The sequence below is a fragment of the Somniosus microcephalus genome, chromosome 9 (genome assembly GCF_052327205.1).
Source record: "Somniosus microcephalus isolate GS21.2 chromosome 9, FLI_Smic_1.0, whole genome shotgun sequence".
Taxonomy (NCBI): domain Eukaryota; kingdom Metazoa; phylum Chordata; class Chondrichthyes; order Squaliformes; family Somniosidae; genus Somniosus; species Somniosus microcephalus.
Window position 1 is genome coordinate 44,215,290 of NC_140995.1, and position 20,261 is coordinate 44,235,550.

Below are 20,261 nucleotides of genomic sequence, written 5' to 3' on the forward strand. Positions count from 1 at the left end.
GTGTGCAGTCTATGACGTCCTGCACCATTGGCATGCCTGCCATATTTGCGAATCCAACCGAACGGGCAGTTATATTTGCTTGATCCCTTGTGAACTGGATGTAATTGTGGGCATTAGCAAAAAGGGCATCGGTAACCTGGGTGATTCAACTGTGGGCGGCTGACTGGGAGATGTCGCTGATGTCTGCTGATGATCCCTGGAAGGAGCCTGAGGCAAAGAAGTTGAGTGCGGTGGTGCCTTTGACAGCCACCCGTTCCTCTGGGAACCAGGTCTTGCTGCAGCAGGCTGCAGATCTCTCAGACAACCTCTCGCGAAAGTCTCAACCTCCTTTGGCACTGCTGCTCACTCATGTTGAGTTAGCTCATCCTTTGTCTGTAAACCCTCTGTGGGGGTATCTCCTGCGGCGAGCTGCCTCGATGCGCTGGTGCCTTCTGCCCTGTGCAGCATCAGGTGGCTGAGCAGGAGGTTGGGGCTCCTGCTGATGTTGCTGCTGAGCTGCCTGATTCTGCTGCTGCCCTGGATGGCCCTCATCCTCATCTGAGGTCCATGCAGAAAGAAAATGAATGGTTCCCATGCTGCTTGTAGATGCCTCCTTTGGGGAAGCGCTCATTGCAAGCAGGGAGAGGGTCTTCCAAGGAGGTCCCACAGTTGATGGAGTCAGGCTGCAGCACCTCTGACTTCGGAAGGCCTTCTAAAAGTGCTCAGAGACCTTTTAAAGCCAAGGTCTGGCACCTGCAAGTAATCCATGCTGCAGTAAACGATGTCTTGTTAGACCTGCAGCAGTGAGGTTTACCTGGCGTGGTTCACGTGTTACGTGGAGCATGCTGAAATACTGGGAAATTCATGAGGGCCTCTCAAAATAGGCTTAGAAAGGCCCTTAACAAGCATTTAAGGAAGTTAATTAGCGCACTGGCCAGCTGGAGGCAGGAGCGTTTCCCGACCTCAAAAACCGGCACCGGCAAAATCCCACGTAGGCGGGTTGGAGGCGGGTTCCAAACCCGACCTCTTTGAATCTAATTTTCCTGCATTTCCCGCCTCCAAACCCGCCTCCTGCGACGTCAGAAAATCACCCCCGTGAACTCTGTTTCTCTTTCCATGGATGCGGCCTGACCTGCTGGGTATGTCCCGCATTTTCTGTCTTCTCTGAGGCCTTCCTCTACCATTTGAGGCCTTGCACACATCCAGCAGCACTCCCTGCACTCTTAATAAACTTTTAACATCTATTGCACCAAGCCACTACGTTGATAAATATAAAAATACAGCCCAAAATCTTAAATGCTAACTTACCTGAAAAGTGTGTGTGCCCCTTTAAGAAGTGCTGACAGTGTCTCTGTAAGTCGGCTGCATGCTCGCTTTTCAGTGTGAGCTATGCTCAGCGCAAAGGTCCAAGTTCGCAGAGCGTGATGTTAAGTTGGAGTGCATCACGCTCTCTATATTTGCATGTCCAAGGCCACTATGGCCGTCACCACAATAGCGTCCACCGAGTCCCGTGCCAGAGAAGGGCGATAGAGCGGAGGCCGCCATTTTGTTTGAGGAAACCGTCAATAACTCGTGGCAGTAAGTAGCCCAATTTTTCCCCCTATATGTTATGGTCATGCAGTGATGTTGTTACTTGAGATGCTGTGTCTTAGTTGGGAGCACTCCTGTCTTTGAGTCTGGAAGGTTGTGGATTCCAATTCCCACTCCATGAAACTTGAGCACAAAATCTAAGCTAACACTCCAGTGCAGTACTGAGGGTGTGCTACACTGTTGGTGGTGTTGCCTTTTGGATGAGATGTTAAACTGTAGCCCTGCCTGCGTTCTCCCCAGTATCCTGGCTAACATTTATCCCTCAACCACCACCTAACCCAGATGATTCAGTAATTTATTTCATTGCTGTTTGTGGGAGCTTGCTGTGTGCAGACTGGCTGTCATTTTTCCTATATTGCAACAGTGACTACATTTCAAAAGTACTTCATTGGCTGTAAAGCACTTTGGGATGTCTTGAGATTGTGAAAGGCGCTATAGAAATGAAAGTCTTTCTTCTTTCTAAAGTCAAAGGTATTTGGAAAAATCCTGGGAATTAGTCTTCAACTTAGGGTGGCCAACCCTCCAGAATTCTCCTGGAGTCTCCAGGAATTGAAGATTAACCTCGAGGACACTGGTGTGAACAAACTCTGGAGAAAAACCAAAAGGGCTTTTAAAAAAAAGTGATTTTTTTTTTCATTTTCTTCGAACTCTTTCATTGATTAGTTATAAAAATATTAGAGGTGGGGGTAAAGGGCTGTTTCTCGAACAGTCAAGATGAATCCAATTGGAATCCAAAGGCTGGAATTTTCCCCTAAAAAAGGGGTGGGTTTGGGGCGTGGGGACAGTTAAATTGTTAAAAATGGGATTCCCGATCCCGCCTCCAACATGGCCACTTCCGGTTTTAACGGGGGCGGGACGGTGGGCGGGCAACCAACTCGCTCCCAGGGTTGGAGGTCAATTTAAATATTATAACGAGGCTGGAAGCCTCTTTTTTCACCTCCATTTTGAAATTAACTGCATGTGGTCGGGATTCACACAATTCGTGAAACCTGGCAGTTAAACCGAGGCGTGGGCTGCTGCATCCAGGTGGTGAGTAGCTTTATACCTACATCCTGGATCCAGGAACCCTGCCTAACCGGGATCGGAGACACCCTCACGAGGCATCCGGTCGCCTTCCCTGGCCTTTGATTCCTAACATGAGCCCTCCCCCCCACCACCCCACCGATGATGCTGAGGCCAGCCACAATCCTCTCACCCCCTCCACGATCCCCGACCTCCCCACCCCCGCCGATCCTCAGCTGACGCCCCCCCCACCCCGCTGATCCTCCAACCACCCCTCCCCACCAATCCCCAGCCAACTCACCTCCCACCGCAGATGCTCCGGGCAACACCCAGCTCATCGAACCCCCTCCCTCGATCCCTGATCCTCCTCTGCCGACCCCCCCCAACCCCCGTGATCCCTGATCCCCCACTGCTGACCCCCAATCCCCGCGCAAATCCCCAAGTGCCGGTTTCGACCCACCCCCCCGCGATCCCCAATCCTTGACTGCCAATCCAATGACTGCCCCCACACCCGCAATCCCTCCCCCGGACTGACCCCTCTCATCTGCAGGCCTACCCGCCCGCAGCCAGCCTCTCAATCTGGCTCTCTGTGGGCGGGTAACCGAGGCCTCACATGCAAATCAGGCCCTGCCCTTAAAGTCAGCAGGGCCTGCGGGAAACCCGGCCTCCCGGGTTTCCCACCCGCCTCGGAGGTCCCCCACCCCTAAGCCGCCTCCCTGGAGAAAATTCCAGTCCTGGAGCCTGTTCCCTTTCTAATTGGCCATGGGAGGCAGTGCACCCGGAGGATCGACCAATAGCGGGGACGGGGTAGTTTGATGCGGGAGGTCGTGTGATGGAACCTCCAGGAATATAGCTAACCAGAGTTGGCAACCTTACTTCAACTCCTCCTCCCATTGGGATGGTGAGTCAAGCAGTCTGAGTATGACAGGAGAACACGGGAGAAGAAAATAACAAAAATAAAAACCAACGAGTAAGAAAGCTTCAATCAAGCATGCAAGTCAAATGTACTTTACAGCAATCACAGTAAACCTGCTGACTTTCAGTGGGAGGTTTAATTACACCATGCAATTTTATCGTTGTCCAGTTTTATTAATGTCTCAATGATTTGAAATGTAACTGACTGAAACCTAACCTAGCAACACCTTGATTTCTTTTAACTTCCTTAGCCTACATCAATTTGAAGTTTTAATTCTAAGCTGTGATGCATTTTCTGGCTGTGTTAATACATAATGTAATAGTCTAAATTAATCTCGTGGAATAATAAGTAAGGAATAGACAGCATGTGGGGGAAATTTTTTTCCACTCAAATGGCACTAAACTTGGTGGAAACAGAGCCGTACCTCACCTTGCTTCTTTTGCTGGGACAGCTCTTTGCCCGGAGCACTTGTCGGTACTTTCACATAGGAACAGGAGGAGGCCATTCAGCCCCTCGAGCCTGTTCTGCCATTCAATTAGATTACAGCTGACCTGAATCTTAACTCTATCTACCCGCCTTGGTTCCGTAACCCTTAATACCCTTGCCCAACAAAAAGCGATCAATCTCAGTTTTGAAATTTTCAACTGACCCCCAGCCTCAACAGCTTTTTGAGAGAGTCCCAGATTTCCACTACCTTTTGTGTGAAGAAATTAGATCACCCCTTAATCTTCTATACTGCAGGAAATACAAGCCTAGTCTATGTAACCTATCCTCATAATTTAACCCTTTTAACCCTGGTATCATTCTGGTGAATCTGCGCTGAACCCTTTCCAAGGCCAATATATCCTTCGCAAGGCACGGTGCCCAGAACTGAATGCCGTACTCCACATGGGGTCTAACCAGAGCTTTATATAACTTCCACCCCTTTGTATTCCAGCCCTCTTGAGATAAAGGCCAACATTCCATTAGCCTTTTTAATTATTTTTGTTGTACCTGTCCACTAGTTTTTAATGATTTGTGCACCTGGACCGTCAAATCTCTCTGCTCCCCCACAGTACCTGCTGATACAATGGCCGCACAAATGTCTGTGGCGGCAGCCTAGTTCCATTGGAAGAATAAGACATCGGGCACAGGGTCAACACGAAAAGCTTGACAAAACACTTTCTAATGAAATTCAGCAGCTGGGTTGCACTAATGCCATGGAATTGTGCCTGAGCTTCAGGGCTTTTGGCCTCATCCAATTTGTGGAAGGTTACATTAAGATGATAGACTAACCCCTCTTGGCAACATGTTTCCCCTTGCACGGTGTAAATGTTTACCCTGCAGTGGTGCCCAGTTCTTCTCATTGTGCCTTAATTAGGTGAGCCTCAGCATGACTCTTGCTCTTATCAGAGTACAGCTAATTTAAGAACAGGAAATTGAAGGATTATGGACTTTTTAATGCCAGTTTTAAGAGAAAATAAATGGACTGTGCTCAAAATAACCCTGAATTGTCCAAAGAGCAGAAGTTGGTTAAAAGTATTAACAGCAAAAGATGATGGAAAACTGTAAGCTTACAAAGAAATATAAAATGCTGACTACTGTGAGAAGAAGGCTCAGGGACAAGTGCACACCATGCAGCTGGGAGATAAACCCCAACAAAGACATAGGAACTCGGCTGGTCAAAGAGGGCGGGGAGATGATGCGGATCGATGTAAACCAATGAAAGCAAAAGGCACATGAAGTGTGCGTATGTGATTGATGGACAAGACGTGCCATGCCAGTGATAGACGAATCATGGGTTCAGCCTGTGACGAGGGGGGTATAAAGAAGAACGCTTAAACCCTCTCCTGTACTGCAGTTGGCAGGGATGAAGTCCACCATCCCACAAGCAAGAAGACGTCAGGAATGTGCCCTTGTTGACAAGGGCATGATCAATCCTTCGTTTTGGATGTTATATAAACTCTCCATTTAAGGTTGTGTTGTTGTTAACTGTTTATTGAATAATTATAGAAATAATAAAGCATTGTCGATTTTACCAACACATTGACTTATGTTTGTGAATGATCTTCCCTCTGGCTTCGAACTGAAAATCTATAGACATTAAAGTGAAATCCTACAAATTGACTAAAATCGTACATAATCATATTGTGAGTTTCAGCCATTCAACAACAACAACAACTTGCATTTATATAGCACCTTTACCGTAGTAAACCGTCCCAAGGTGCTTCACAGGAGTAATTATCAAACAAAATTTGACACCGAGCCACATAAGGAGATATTAGGGCAGATGACCAAAAGCTTGGTCAAAGAGGAAGGTTTTAAGGAGCGTATTAAAGGAGGAAGGAGAGGTAGCGAGGCGGAGGTGTTTAGGGAGGGAATTCCAGAGCTTAGGGCCTTGGCAGCTGAAGGCACGACCAGCAATGGTGGAGCGATTAAAATCAGGGATGCTCAAGAGGCCAGAACTTTAGGAGTGCAGATATCTCAGAGGGTTGTAGGGCTGGAGGAGATTATAGAGATAGGGAGGGGCGAGGCCATGGAACGATTTGAAAACAAGGATGAGAACTTTAAAATCAAGGTGTTGCTAAACCGGGAGCCAGTGTAGATCAGGGAGCATGGGGGTGATGGGTGAACGGGACATGGTGCAAATTACGACACAGGCAGCAGATTTTTGGATGACCTCAAGTTTATGGAGGGTAGAACGTGGGAGGTCGGCTAGGAGTGCGTTGGAATAGTCAAGACTAGAGGTGACAAAGGCATGGATGCGGGTTTCAGCTGAGGCAGGGCAGAGTTGGGCGATGTTACCGGCAAATGGCACCATTAGCATCACAAATGTTCCTCTTACTGTTTTGGACAGTACCAACCAGGTGATTTATATCTACCTGCGTTATATCAGAGGTAGATAGCTTGGGCTTCTCTGTGGCTAGTCTCGTGACTATAAGTAATTCTTAGTTATAACTTTGCACTGTGTGTGGACTCTGCGCTTGAATCATGATGTTATCTCTCGGGCTGGCGCAAAGACCAGGTGAACTGTGACCTCACTCTCATGTTCACACGTCATTGCTCTAGATGGCTACCTCAGCAAGAGGGTGATGAGTAGCCAAATTTTAAACAGATAGGGCTAAAAATTCGGTGGTGCCCATTGGGGCGCCAGTCTCGCCTAGGCACCGGAAGTCCTGCCCCGGAACGAGCCGCTTGCGCCAGCGCGGTATTCAGTTTCTGCACCCCAAACGGAAGCGGGGCGCTGCTCGAGGCGCCCCGCATCCGTCTTGGGGCGCTGCAACTGAATATCGCAGCGCAACGTGCCGTAGCACCACACGCTGCGGCACGGCGCGCTGCGGTACTGCAGGCCTTCCTCCCCTTCTCAAAGGGAAGGGGCCTGCACCAGCGCGATCTCTGATCGCGAGTGCTGGCAAAAGAGCCCGGCACCGAGGAGAAGTGCCGGGCTCTTGGGAGACAGCCGGCACTGCCCGGGGGGGGGAGGGGGGATCAGGAGGCTGGGGACGGCAGCGTGAGGAGGTGCTGACAGGCGGCCAGTGAATAAAATGGCCGCCCCGCACCTCCCCTTTAATTAGCGCCACTACCGCTGCAAGTAGGCCCGCCTGAACCGGTCGCAATTTGCGACCGGCGCTACAGTGGGGGGCGCAACCAAATATCGCGATCGGGGCGGTAGCGGGGTGCTGCGCACACCGATGATGTCATCGGTGGCGGCGCAGCGCTACAGGCTAACACCGCCATTAGCGCCCCGCTAAATTTTGCGGGAGGCGTGCCCAGTGGCGCTAAAACCACTAAGTGCCCTCTTTGGGCGCTAACTGGTGGTGCAGCCCACTGAATTTCTTGGCCATAGAATAGACAGTATCTCCGCAAAGCATGTAGAAAGACTTGAATATTGCAGTTAAATGGAACCAGAAGTGTTGAGGGAAAAATGGGTCAATTCTGCAAGAATTTTTTTTCGCAAGTGCCTTTTTTTTGTTGTATTCCTTTCTTTGATAATTATATCTAAGCCTTTTTCAGACCCTAGTTCTTAAAACATTGGGGATAATTTCAAACTCGACCACAAGCTGCCTCGAACCCGCCTACTTCTGGTTTTAACGGAGGCAGGACAAGGGGCAGGTGACCAAACCGTTGTCAGGAGTTGGGTAGGTCGGGAAAAGCTTTTAAGGAGGCTGTGAACCTCTGCTTTAATAGACTTTTTAATTTTTATCTAAAGTTGGCCAGGTTTCCCGGGCCTCAGGAAACCCGTCAGGTATAGGGAGCCAAGAAGGTAAGTGCCTTTGCAGCACTGCTTGTAGGCCAGGAGGAGCAGGAGTGTTTCCTGCAGGCCCAACAAGCTAACCTGCTTCCTTCCTTGCAATCGCCAACTCACAAAATATTCTGTACAATATCACTCATGATCACTGTTGACACCAAGTTTCATTTTCCCAAATCTAACATTACTAACATTATTCAGTCTCAAACCTGATTATGAATATTTCTATCTCACATGAAATATATTTATGTATAAATGTACTTGCTCGAATTTTCGCTGCTACGTACCCATTTTCAAGATCCAGACAAGAGGCGTTATTTCTGCAGGGTCCAGATAAACATTCATTAATGTTTGTTTCACAATGTGTCCCAGAGAATCCCAGCAAACAGTGACATCTGGCAGAGCATGAGGAGAATAGAGGTAAATACCAAACATCAGTACAGAGGCTGACAACCGTGTCAACATCACGGTCAAAATGATCAACGGCTAAAGAGAATGAGTAATTATGCAATCAATTAACTTTCATGTCAAAACATCAATGAATGGAGTCTTTGTTATTAAAACGGAGTCAAATTCATGTTTGTAAAATGTAGCTGTGTAATAAGTAAGCTGTCAGTGGGCAAGACTCTTTCCTCTCAGTCAGAAGGTTGTAGGTTCAAGTCAAATTTCCAGAGGTGTGAGCAAATAATTTTGACTGACACTCCCAGTACAGCACTGAGGGAGCGCTGCACTGTCGGAGGTGCTGTCTTTCAGATAAAACATTAAACGGAGGCCTTGTCTGCCCTCTCAAGTGGATGTAAAAGATCCCATGGCACTATTTTGAAGAATTGCAGGGGAGTTCCCCCCCAGTGTCCTGGCTGACATTTATCCCTCAAACAACGTCAATAAAAATAAATGATCTGGTCATTATTGCATTGCTGTTTGTGGGAGCTTGCTGTGCGCAAATTGGCTGCTGCAGTTCAAACATTACAACAGCGACTGCACTTAAAATAGTACTTCATTTGTTTCAAAGCGCTGTTACAACCAGAGTGTTATGGGACAGGACAGGATAGGGAAAGAGCAGTGCGGGTAGGGGTCAGGAGAGCTAGTGGGGGAGGAAGAGGCAGCTGCTGCAGAATAGATAACCTGTAACTGCCTCTTTTCCAACTTCTTTCTGTCCAGTTGGTCTTTCCCTCCTCTTCTTTCCTCATTTTTGCCTCCTCCATCCTTCCAATTTATCCCCTTCTCCTCCTTTCCTCCCCTTCTCTTCCTCCTTCCACTTTCTCTTCCTCACCTGTTCCCTTCGCTCTCCTGTTGCTTGTTGAAAATGTCCCCTGGATTTAGATGCAGAATTAACTTCCTAGCAGGAAATGTCGGCTTGTGCTGGACACAAACACTATTTCCTCAGGAACATGTGGCATCCAAGTCCTCACATCCGAGGAAAACATGGGACCACGAAATGATTTACTTATGGGGTTTATCTTAGCTCATCACCATGGCCCAGAATTTCCTGGAGTGGGGCATCTCGTGACATGCTCTGTTCGTTAGCCTTTTCCCCTCAACCTTCAGCTTGAAATTTTGTGCGCCGTAGCTTGCTGGATGTGCGAGCTGGTAATGGTGTGGCGAGGGTAATGGGGTATCTGGGACCTTGGTGAATAACGGGACCAACAGTCATCATGGGTGACTTTAATCTACATATAGATTGGGCCAACCAAATTAGTAACAATAATGCGGAGGAGGAATTCCTGGAGTGTTTACGGGATGGTTTCCTGGACCAATATGTCGAGGAACCAACCAGAGAGCAGGCCATCTTAGACTGGGTATTATGTAACGAGAAAGGATTAATTAGCAATCTTGTTGTACGAGGCCCCTTGGGTCGGAGCGATCATAATATGATCGAATTCTTCATTAAGATGGAGAATGAAGTAGTTGACTCAGAGACTAGGGTCCTCAATTTAAATAAAGGAAACTACGATAGTCTGAGGAGCGAGTTGGGTAGGATTGATTGGGGAATGGCACTCAAAGGGTTGACGGTGAATAGGCAATGGCAAACATTCAAAGACCAAATGGATGAGCTACAGAATTTGTTCATCCCAGTTTGGCATAAAAATAAAACAAAAAAGGTGACTCAACCGTGGCTAACAAGGGAAATTAGGGATAGCATAAGATCCAAGGAGAGGACATATAAATTGGCCAGAAAAAGCAATAATCCTGAGGATTGGGAGCAGTTTAGGATTCAACAAAGGAGGACAAAGGGATTAATTAAGAAAGGGAAAATAGAATATGAAAGTAAGCTTGCAAGGAACATAAAAACTGACTGTAAAAGCTTTTATCGATATGTGAAGAGAAAAAGATTGGTGAAGTCAAGCGTAGGTCCCTTGCAGTCAGAATCAGGGGAATTTATAATGGGGAACAAAGAAATGGCAGACCAACTAAATACATATTTTGGTTCTGTCTTCACAAAGGAGGACACAAATAACCTCCCAGAGATGCTGGGGAACATAGGGTCTGATGAAAGGGTGGAACTGAAAGAAATCAGTATTTGTAGGGAAATGGTGTTAGGAAAATTGATGGGACTGAAGGCCGATAAATCCCCAGGGCCTGATAACCTACATCCCAGGGTACTTAAGGAAGTGGCCCTAGAAATAATAGATGCATTGCTGTTCATCTTCCAGAACTCGATAGACTCTGGAACAGTACCCATGGATTGGAGGGTAGCTAATGTTACCCCACTATTCAAAAAAGGTGGTAGAGGAAAAGCGGGGAATTATAGACTGGTAAGCCTGACATCGGTAGTGGGGAAAATGCAAGAGTCTATTATAAAAGATATAATAGCAGAGCACTTGGAAAGCAGTGACTGGATCGGACAAAGTCAACATGGATTTACAAAAGGTAAATCATGCTTGACTAATCTACTGGAATTTTTTGAGGATGTAACTGGTAAAATAGATAAGGGAGAACCAGTGGATGTGGTATATTTGGACTTTCAGAAGGCTTTCGATAAAGTCCCACATAAGAGATTAGCATGCAAAATTAAGGCACATGGGATTGGGGGCAAGGTATTGACTTGGATAGAGAACTGGTTGGCGGACAGAAAGCAAAGAGTTGGAATAAACGGGTCATTTTCCAAGTGGCAGGCAGTGACTAGTGGGGTACTGCAAGGATCAGTCCTAGGACCCCAGCTGTTCACAATATATATTAATGATGTGGACGAGGGAATTGGATGTAATATCTCCAAATTTGCAGATGACACAAAGCTGGGTGGGAGGGTATGCTGTGAGGAGGATGTCGTGAAACTCCAGTACGATTTGGACAGGTTGGGTGACTGGGCAGAAACATGGCAAATGCACTATAATGTGGATAAATGTGAGGTTATCCACTTTGGTGGCAAAAACAGGAAGGCAGATTATTATTTGAATAGCAATAGATTGGGAGAAGGGGAAGTGCAACGAGACCTGGGTGTCCTTGTGCACCAGTCGCTGAAGGTAAGCATGCAGGTGCAGCAGGCGGTTAAGAAGGCAAATGGTATGTTGGCCTTCGTAGCAAGAGGGTTTGAGTACAGGAACAAGGATGTCTTGCTACAGTTGTACAGGGCCTTGGTGAGACCACACCTTGAGTATTGTGTGCAGTTTTGGTCGCCTTACCTGAGGAAAGACGTTCTTGCCATGGGAGGAGTACAGCGAAGATTCACCAGGCTGATACGTGGGATGGCAGGAATGACGTATGAGGAGAGATTGGGTCGATTGGGCTTATACTCACTGGAGTTTAGAAGATTGAGAGGGGATCTCATCGAAACCTATAAAATTCTGTCAGGCCTGGACAGACTAGATGCAGGAAGGATGTTTCTGATGGCCGGGGAGTCCAGAACCAGGGGTCATCGTCTAAGGATAAGGGGTAAGCCATTTAGGACTGAGATGAGGAGGAATTTCTTCACCCAGAGAGTGGTGAACCTGTGGAATTCTCTACCACAGAGGGCAGTGGAGGCCAGTTCATTAAATATATTCAAGAAAGAGTTGGATATATTTCTTAAGGCTAAAGGGATCAAGGGATATGGGGAGAAGGCAGGGACAGGGTACTGAATTTGGATGATCAGCCATGATCTCATTGAATGGCGGAGCAGGCTCGAAGGGCCGAATGGCCTACTCCTGCTCCTATCTTCTATGCTTCTATGTTTCCTCAACCAATGAGATTTAAGGATTGAGAAAGAAACTGGGGAACGCTGGTGAAGGAAATAGGGTGAATTAGAATCAATACAGGTACAGAAAGAGAAATAGAGAGAGAGGTACAGAAAGAGAAATAGAGAGAGGGAAAGAAAGGTTGGATTAAGAGAAAGACAAAAATGAGACAGAAAAGGAAAGTAAGAAAAAATTCAAAATTCAAAATTCGACTTTTCTAAAATCTCTAAGAATAATTTACTACCTGTACATGCAAGAATGAGATTGGACAGTTTAAATAGTTCCCTTTCTGGGCCAGAGCATTTGATTGGCATTGCATTAACCATTATCACTTGGTTAAAAAGGTACTTATGCTGTTAAGTTGCAACCCTAACTTTCTGCGGTGAACTTAATGAGCAATTAATGCGCAAATCCAGCAAGATCTTAAAAATAACGGGGAGGCTCAGGGCACAATGCCGTTTGTGCAACGTAAATCGACCAGCAAGTTCTAGAGATTCACAATTCACTGCGTAACTCTTAATTCTCTGAACTTGCTGGCCGATTTGCGCATTAATAACAGTGTGCGTCGTTAACACACCATTATTTTTCCAGCAAGATCCGGCCCAATATGTCCTTGTTTACAGCTCATTGAGCAGCTAACTGAAGCCTTATGGGAGGTTTATTATTTTCATCATAACATGATCATGGTCGGTAATGTGAGGACTAAGTTAAATTGATATTTAAATACAGTCGTAGTGTAGCCAATAACAAATCATAATTCGTTATCACAAATCCTATTGGCTTTCCTGTTAATTTTGTATGAGTCTGGCATCATTCTGTTGCTCTCCGTTTCAGGTAACTTGTTGCAGATTGGGTCATTCTGTTTTCCTACACAGAGGAGTGATGTTGCTATTCGGAGTTGAAGTTCCCTCAGAGCTGACGCTGAGACACACAGCTACGGTTTCTGTTTCCATTCTGTACCTTTACCTGTAGCTGTTGACCTCATCCCAGCAGCGACCCCTGTTCTGGCAGGGACTAGAGAGGCACTCGTTGGTGTCAATTTCACAGTGAGTTCCTTCGAATCCTGAAAGGATAGATGAGACGGGCACGGATCAGTGAGCTCCAGTACATGGTGTGAATGGCAACATCGTGATAACATTGGCCCCAGTGGGCACAATCTTAATGGAACGAGTAACCCCAATAGCCTATCTTATCTTTCAGACTTCACATGCATCATTCTCACTTAGACCATAAAAAATCTCAAATCATACTTTAAAAAGGAGGTGGGTTAGTTGAAATGAGGAAACATTCTGCTCACTGAATCTACATAAGAGAGAGAGGGGAAAAAAAACTTGTTTAAAAAAATATTTTGGCTATTATGGATGAGCTCCTACCACATTTAAAGTCACCAACATTCTTGAATTTTTAAATTCTCATCCTTGTTTTCAAATCTCTCCATGACCTCGCCCCCTCCCCATCTCTGTTACCTCCTCCAGCCCAACAACCCTCCAAGATCTCTGAGCTCCTCCAATTCTGGCCTCTTGCGCATCTCCGATTTTAATCGCTTCACCATTGGCAGCCGTGCCATCAGCTACCTAGGCCTCAATCTCTGGAATCTCCTCCCTAAACCCCTCTGCCTCTCTACCTTTCTTTCCTCCTTTAAGCTGCTCCTTAAAACCTACCTCTTTGACTAAGCTTTTGGCCACCTGTCCTGATATCTCCTTTTGTGGCTCGGTGTCACATTTTGTTTGATAATTGCTCCTGTGAAGCGCCTTGGGACATTTTACTACCTTAAAAGTGCTATATAAATGCCAGTTGTTGTTGTTGAATTTAAGAAAATAAAGATTGCAGTCCAAGTTCCATCGTATTCAGACTCTACACTAGGATGATACTCATGCAATGCCTGTATTTTTGATACGTTATTCATTGTGATTCCATCTTATTGCTGCTGGGAGTATAATTTCATTGTTCATGCTGTTATTATTTTAATAAAGGGAATAACCTCAATTGAAAAATAAAATAATTGTTAAAACTAACTTATTAAGGGTGTCCCAGTATTTGGCACCTGGGTGTAAAGGTGTAATGAGATATGCACTGGAGAAAAAAAAGGGCAACAGAAATCCTAATATTGTAATATTTCTTTGGAAACTTGTTTGCCTCATGACTTGATGGGAACGGTGCTTCAGCAATGGTTTACTGGCATGTTTGCTCCCAGCTTCAGTCCCTCATTTGTGGAAGTTTTGATGCTAAAATTCGCTTCAACGCCCCTGGGCTAGGGAGTGAGGGGAAAAAAAAATTCAGCTGGGGTTGCAGCTCCTGATTGTTATCCTGCGACTCCCATTGGGAATTGTGCACGTGTGTGAGGGAATGTCAGGCAAGGACACATTCGTCACTATAATTCTCTGCCCCACTCGCACTCAGACCTCAGCCTCCTAAACTGTTCCAATGAAGCTCAACGTAAGCTTGAGGAACAGCACCCCATAAGAACATAAGAAATAGGAGCAGGAGTAGGCCATTCGGCTCTTCGAGCCTGCTCCGCCATTCAATAAGATCATGGCTGATCTTCTACCTCATCTCCACCTTCCTGCACTATCCCCATATCCCTTAATTCCCTAAATATTCAAAAATCTATCGATCCCTGTCCTGAATATACTCAACGATTGCTCCTCCACAGCCCTCTGGGGTAGAGAATTCCAAAGATTCACCACCCTCTGAGTGAAGAGATTTCTCCTCATCTCAGTCCTAAATGGCCGACCCCTTATTCTGAGATTGTGATCCCTGGTTCTAGACTCCCTAGCCAGGGGAAACATCCTCCCTGCCTCTACCCTGTCAAGCCCTGTAAGAATTTTGCATGTTTCAATGAGATCACCTCTCATTCTTCTAAACTCTAGAGAATATAGGCCTAGTCTACTCAATTTGTCCTCATAGGACAATCCCCCCATCCCAGGTATCAGTCTGGTGAACCTTCATTGCACTCCCTCTATGGCAAGTATATCCTTCCTTAGGTAAGGAGACCAAAACTGTACACAATACTCTAGGTGTGGTCTCACCAGGGCCCTATATAATTGCAGTAAGACGTCTTTGCTCTTATACTCAAATCCTCTTGTAATAAAGACCAACATACCATTTGCTTTCCTAATTGCCTGCTGTACCTGCATGTTAACTTTCAGTGATTTGTGTCATCTTTCGATTAGGCACTTTACAGCTTTCTGGACTCAACTACGAGTTCAACAATTTCAGATCATAACCTCTGACCCCATTTTTTTCAAATGGCAACTGTTGATGATTCTGTTATTCCTATTTACACCTCTTCTAGACCCATCTTTTGTTTCTTTACTTGTCCCATTACCATCTCCTTTTGCCTTGCACCATCATCCCTTTTATCATTATGGGGGAAAAATTCATCCCCTTAGCGCCTCCCATTAGCGCCAGTAGATGGCGTTAATAGTTCACTAAACCAGTATCACCGGGGCGAATCCAGTGACGCATGCCAAATCTGCCCCCCCCCCTGTAGTGCCACTGGTAAGAGGTATCGGCAGGAACTATAACGCGAGGTAGATCGTGACGTCAGTGAGCGTGCAATGGTCACTGGCTGCCCGATTTGCAAAATTGATTCTCGCCACTTACCTCACCGCCTGGAGTAAACACCGACAGGGAGAGCTGGCTTGCAGCATCAGGAAGCCAGCTCCAGGGACATTATTTAAAGGGATCATCAGTAATCACTCGCAGCTGTTAGGTTAGTGCAGTTCCAGTGGTTTTTTGTTAGTTTCACCCACTGCATTAGTTTCATTCAGTAGTTACATTTATTCTTCAAAGATTCAAACTGTTACTAAAATAACAACAGAAAATGCTGGAAACCTTCGTCAGAGACCTGAAACATTAACTCTGTTTTTCTCTCTCCACAGATGCTGCCGGACCTGCTGAGTGTTTCCAGCATTTTCTGTTGTTATTTCAGATTTCCAGCATCCGCAGTATTTTGCTATTGTTCAAACTGCTGCACTTGGTAACATTATTTTCTTCACCAGCGGATCCTTCCAGTCTGCAACAGGAGACATAGCTAACATCTCACAGCTTGCCGTCCATCGCTGCATCCAGGAGGTCACTAAGGCTTTCTACAGCAGGAGAAGGGACTACATTGGCTTCCTGATCACCAGAGAGAAGCAGGACGAGCATGCATGTGACTTTGCCAGGATAGCGGGCTTCTCCATGGTGCAGGCTACCATCGAATGCACCCATGTGGCTTTGCAGGCACCGCATAACAATCCTGAGATCTTCCGTAACCACAAAGGCTACCACTCACTTAATGTGCAGTTGGCGTGTGACCACAGACAGTGAATCCTTAATGTCAATGCAGCCACGATGCCTTCATCCTGCACCAGACCGGTGTGCCAGCACTCTTCCAGCCACCACGTCAAGCTCGAGGATGGCTACTCAGGGACAAGGGCTATCCGCTCTCCACCTGGTTCATGACTCCCCTCCGCAACCCCAACACTTGTGTCCGGCACTCATATAATGACAGCCATGCTGCCACCAGGAACAACATCGAGAAGGCTTATTGAAGCAATGGATCTGCTGCCTTGACCGCTCGGGAGGAGCCCTCCAGTACTTACCAGAGTGGGTGTCCCATTTCGTGGTGGTGTGCTTCATGCTCCACAACTTGGCCATCATGAGGGCGCAGCCCTTACCAGCAGGGATTGCGGGACCACCTCAGGCGGAGGATGAGGCAGAGGATGATGAGGAGGAGGATGAGGAAGAAGAGGACGAGGGGGAGGAGGAACAGGAGGGAGGGAGGAGGCAGCGAGACAATAAGTCTTCTGGACGGGCTGTCCGTGGCCGGCTCATCAGACTCCGATTCACATGAATGAAACCCCAGATCCCCGTAGCTCACCACACCCCCATCATACAATCCTTGTCTTATGGCGTATCACAGCATCCGTCTGGGTGCAAAGGTGAAATGAGGGAGACCACAAAATATTCCAAAGACCATTAATAAAGTTATCTATAAACATATCATGCATATCTCATGAATTCTAATAACTAATGACCTTTGTGCCTGCCATAGTTGAATAGCTGGCATTGTATGCAAGGTGTGAGATGCGGGTGTGAGTGTTGGTAGGTAGAATTTGTTGGTGGGTGAGTGCTGGGGGTGTGGTGCTTTGAGCAGTGTGTGAAGATTGTGGTACAGATGGTGGTATATCGCATTTATTGAAGCATTCACTCACCCTGACCACCTGAGGTCATTAAATTTCTTCCTGTACTGTGTCTTGGTCCTGTGAACCAAAGTGCTGCCCGAGACATGATGCGCTACCATGCTCCACATGGTGTGGAAGACTTGTGGTGAGGGACTCCTGCCTCTCGCCAGGTAGAGCACCGCCCTCCGTCTCTCCACAGCGGAAACCAATGCCTCCAATGCTTCATCGGAGAATCTGCAAGCTCTCTCCCTGGGGCATGGAACTGCCATGAGCACACCTGGTTCAGTCCTCCAGCTCCTTCTCCTTGTTTTGATTCTGCTTGCTGAGGCAGCTGCACCGCCAGCAATGCTGAGAATGAGGTGCTGCAGCACCAATGACCCTCCCCTTTAAGTAGTGAAAAAAGCCTGTGGCAATGATGAGTTGCGATTAGACTACACCCGATGTTGGTCCACCCTTTAAGCCTAATGCCAATGACCTTGGGTTTTAAAAATTGTAGTGTATGTACCTTTAAGAGCCCCTGTGTACTGTAATACCGGTAGTGACCAATTGGGTATATAAGCCTGTATAGCGTCTTGTATCTTTTAGTTCACCTCCAGACTTTGTTCAGTAAACACCTGTTAAACCAACTCCTGCATTCCGTGTCTCCATTAACACACGGATACAACAGTAGCGACGAATTGGAAACGGACTTACCTGCAATTCGGCAGCACCTCAAGGAGATCGATTCCTCAGACGAAGGTTGAAGAAAAAAAAACGAAAAAAAAAACCTGTGCTTTCACCAGCTAGCCGGGCTGGTGGCAGGTACTGCACTAATCCTTCCTGGGCGGCGGGCTGGGGCTCGATCAGGTGGCTCTGCAGCGGGGCCGAGCAGCGAGTCGGAAGGCGGAGGCAAACAGAGACGGAGGGTGGAGCACTCGGGAGACGGCCGGCGCTGCAAAGCAGGTCGGCGTTCGGACCAAGCAGAGGGAGGGAAAAGTCCCAGAGAGTCCGGCGGGAACGAGTCTCCAACTATTAAAAATATCTGTGTAAATAAAAACCGCGGAGAACAACGTTGTCAGCAGCGGCAGCAGCGGGAAAGCGCGGGAGACGCCATTTTTTTTTCTCGGCAGGGAAGAAAGGAAAGCGCGGGAGGCGCCATTTTTGATTTTCAGGATGCCTAAGACTGGCAATATTACTGCTTTCGATAGTGATATAGAGGATTGGACCACATATGTGGAAAGAGTGGAGGTATATTGCACAGCGAATGAAGTAGAGGATGATAAAAAGGCATCGGTACTTCTAAATCTGATGGGCGCAAGGACATACGGGCTGTTACGAAACTTAATCACTCCAGCCAAACCGATGGACAAGAATTTTAAGGAGATTGTTGATACCCTACAGGAGCACTTAAACCCAACACTGCTGCTGATAGCGGAATGATTCAAATTCTTCAGGAGGAATCAGCACAAGAATGAAAGTAACTCTGATTACCTCACCGAATTAAAAAAGCTGTCAAAGCACTGCCAATTTGGGGCAGGACTGGCAGATTCTCTATGAGACAAATTCGTCTGCGGTCTCCTAAGTGAAGGAACACAGAAAAGGCTACTTTCTGTGAAAGATTTGACACTGGACAAGGCTTTCAGTGTGGCTGTATCATACGAAGCAGCAGCAAGAGGAGCTGCAGAGATACAGCAAAAGCCACAGGACTTCGGCACCCATGAAATGACACGGGGTTTTGAGAGATGTTATCGCTGCGGCAGGTCCACCCATGACCAGAGGGACTGCTGGTTCAAGGACAAAGCATGCAGGCAATGCGGAAAGATGGGACACATTGCACGTGTATGCCGATCTGGAAACAAAAAATCCACTGACAGAAAAAAAATCAATTAGGAAAAGTACAGAAAGGTACAAATGATGACGGACAGTAACTCCGAAGACCAGAAGAGTGATAGCGACTCCGGAAACAAGAGACTGAGCTGTCTCAAATTACATAATGTAATTGCCAAAGAAGATTACCAGACCATTTGGGTTACCCTCAGGATAGCGGGGTCCCCAGTTAAAATGGTGCTAGATACAGGATCAGCTCTGACTGTCATAAGTCGACGGGATTACGAGCGGCTATTTCCGCATATACCTTTGAAAGACACATCCATTATCTTGAAGACATATACGGGGCAGAAAGTATACCCCAGAGGGAAAATAAGGGTGCCTGTTGTATACAACGGCAAGGAAATACACAAGTTGTATTTATACGTTCTGCAAGATGGTGGTCCACCGTTGTTGGGACGTGAATGGATCAGGAAGATACGTTTAGACTGGCACTCCATTCAGGCACTGACGGTGACCAGTAAGAAAAAAAATGACGATGACGTCATACCTGAACGATTAAAAGACATCTTGGCTAACGCCAAAGAAGTGTTTCAACAGGAACTAGGAACCTTGAAAGGCATCACTGCCTCAATAAAAGTGGAAGATGCGGCAATTCCCAAGTTTTTTAAGGCACGGCCGGTGCCATACGCAATTCGTCCAGCAGTCGAGGCAGAGCTGGAGAATTTGGAAAAAGCAGGCGTGTTATCCAAGGTAGATTGGAGCGAGTGGGCAACACCCATCGTCCCGGTCATGAAGAAAACATTGAATAATGATAAATCTGAAGAACAGAGAAAAATTCGCATCTGTGGGGACTTCAAGGTGACTGTAAACCTGGTCCTTCACATGATACAGTATCCTCTTCCGAGGATAGAAGATATTTTCGCCTCACTATCCGGAGGGAAACGTTTCACCAAAATTGAATTGGCACAGGCATATCTACAGATGGAGGTTGAGGAGGCCTCTAAAAAGTATCTCACGATAAACACACACAAAGGCCTGTACCAGTACAATCGACTGGTTTTCGGAGTAGCATCAGCTCCAGCTATCTGGCAAAGAGCTATGGAGCAAGTCCTGCAAGGGATTCCGGGGACTCAGTGCTGCCTAGACGACATCCTTGTAACAGGAGAAAACGACAACGAGCACCTTGCCAATTTGGAGCAGGTGCTCACTAGGCTGAGAGAACGGGGCCTACGAGCAAATCGCCCCAAGTGCGAATTTTTCCAGAAACAAATATCATATTGTGGCCATATAATTAACAAAGAAGGGTGGCATAAGTCACCTGAAAAAATTGAAGCGGTCATAAAAGCCTCAGCACCTGAAAATGTCTCACAATTAAGGTCGTTCCTGGGATTGATAAATTACTATCATAAATT

General features: G+C 46.7%; 1 protein-coding gene across 11 annotated transcripts in view; it reads right to left on the reverse strand.

The window, feature by feature from the left end:
* The window catches only part of LOC147112361 (protein eyes shut homolog), a 2,879,641-nt gene that overhangs the window by 564,413 nt on the left and 2,294,967 nt on the right, over window positions 1-20,261 (reverse strand). For all 11 annotated transcript variants that reach the window (XM_085996555.1, XM_085996552.1, XM_085996547.1 and 8 more), the window contains 2 exons: window positions 12,836-12,932; window positions 8,003-8,110 (listed from right to left, as the gene is read on the reverse strand). In XM_085996555.1, the coding sequence (XP_085852681.1) occupies window positions 8,003-8,110; window positions 12,836-12,932 (205 nt within the window). The remainder of the gene's footprint in view (window positions 1-8,002; window positions 8,111-12,835; window positions 12,933-20,261) is intronic.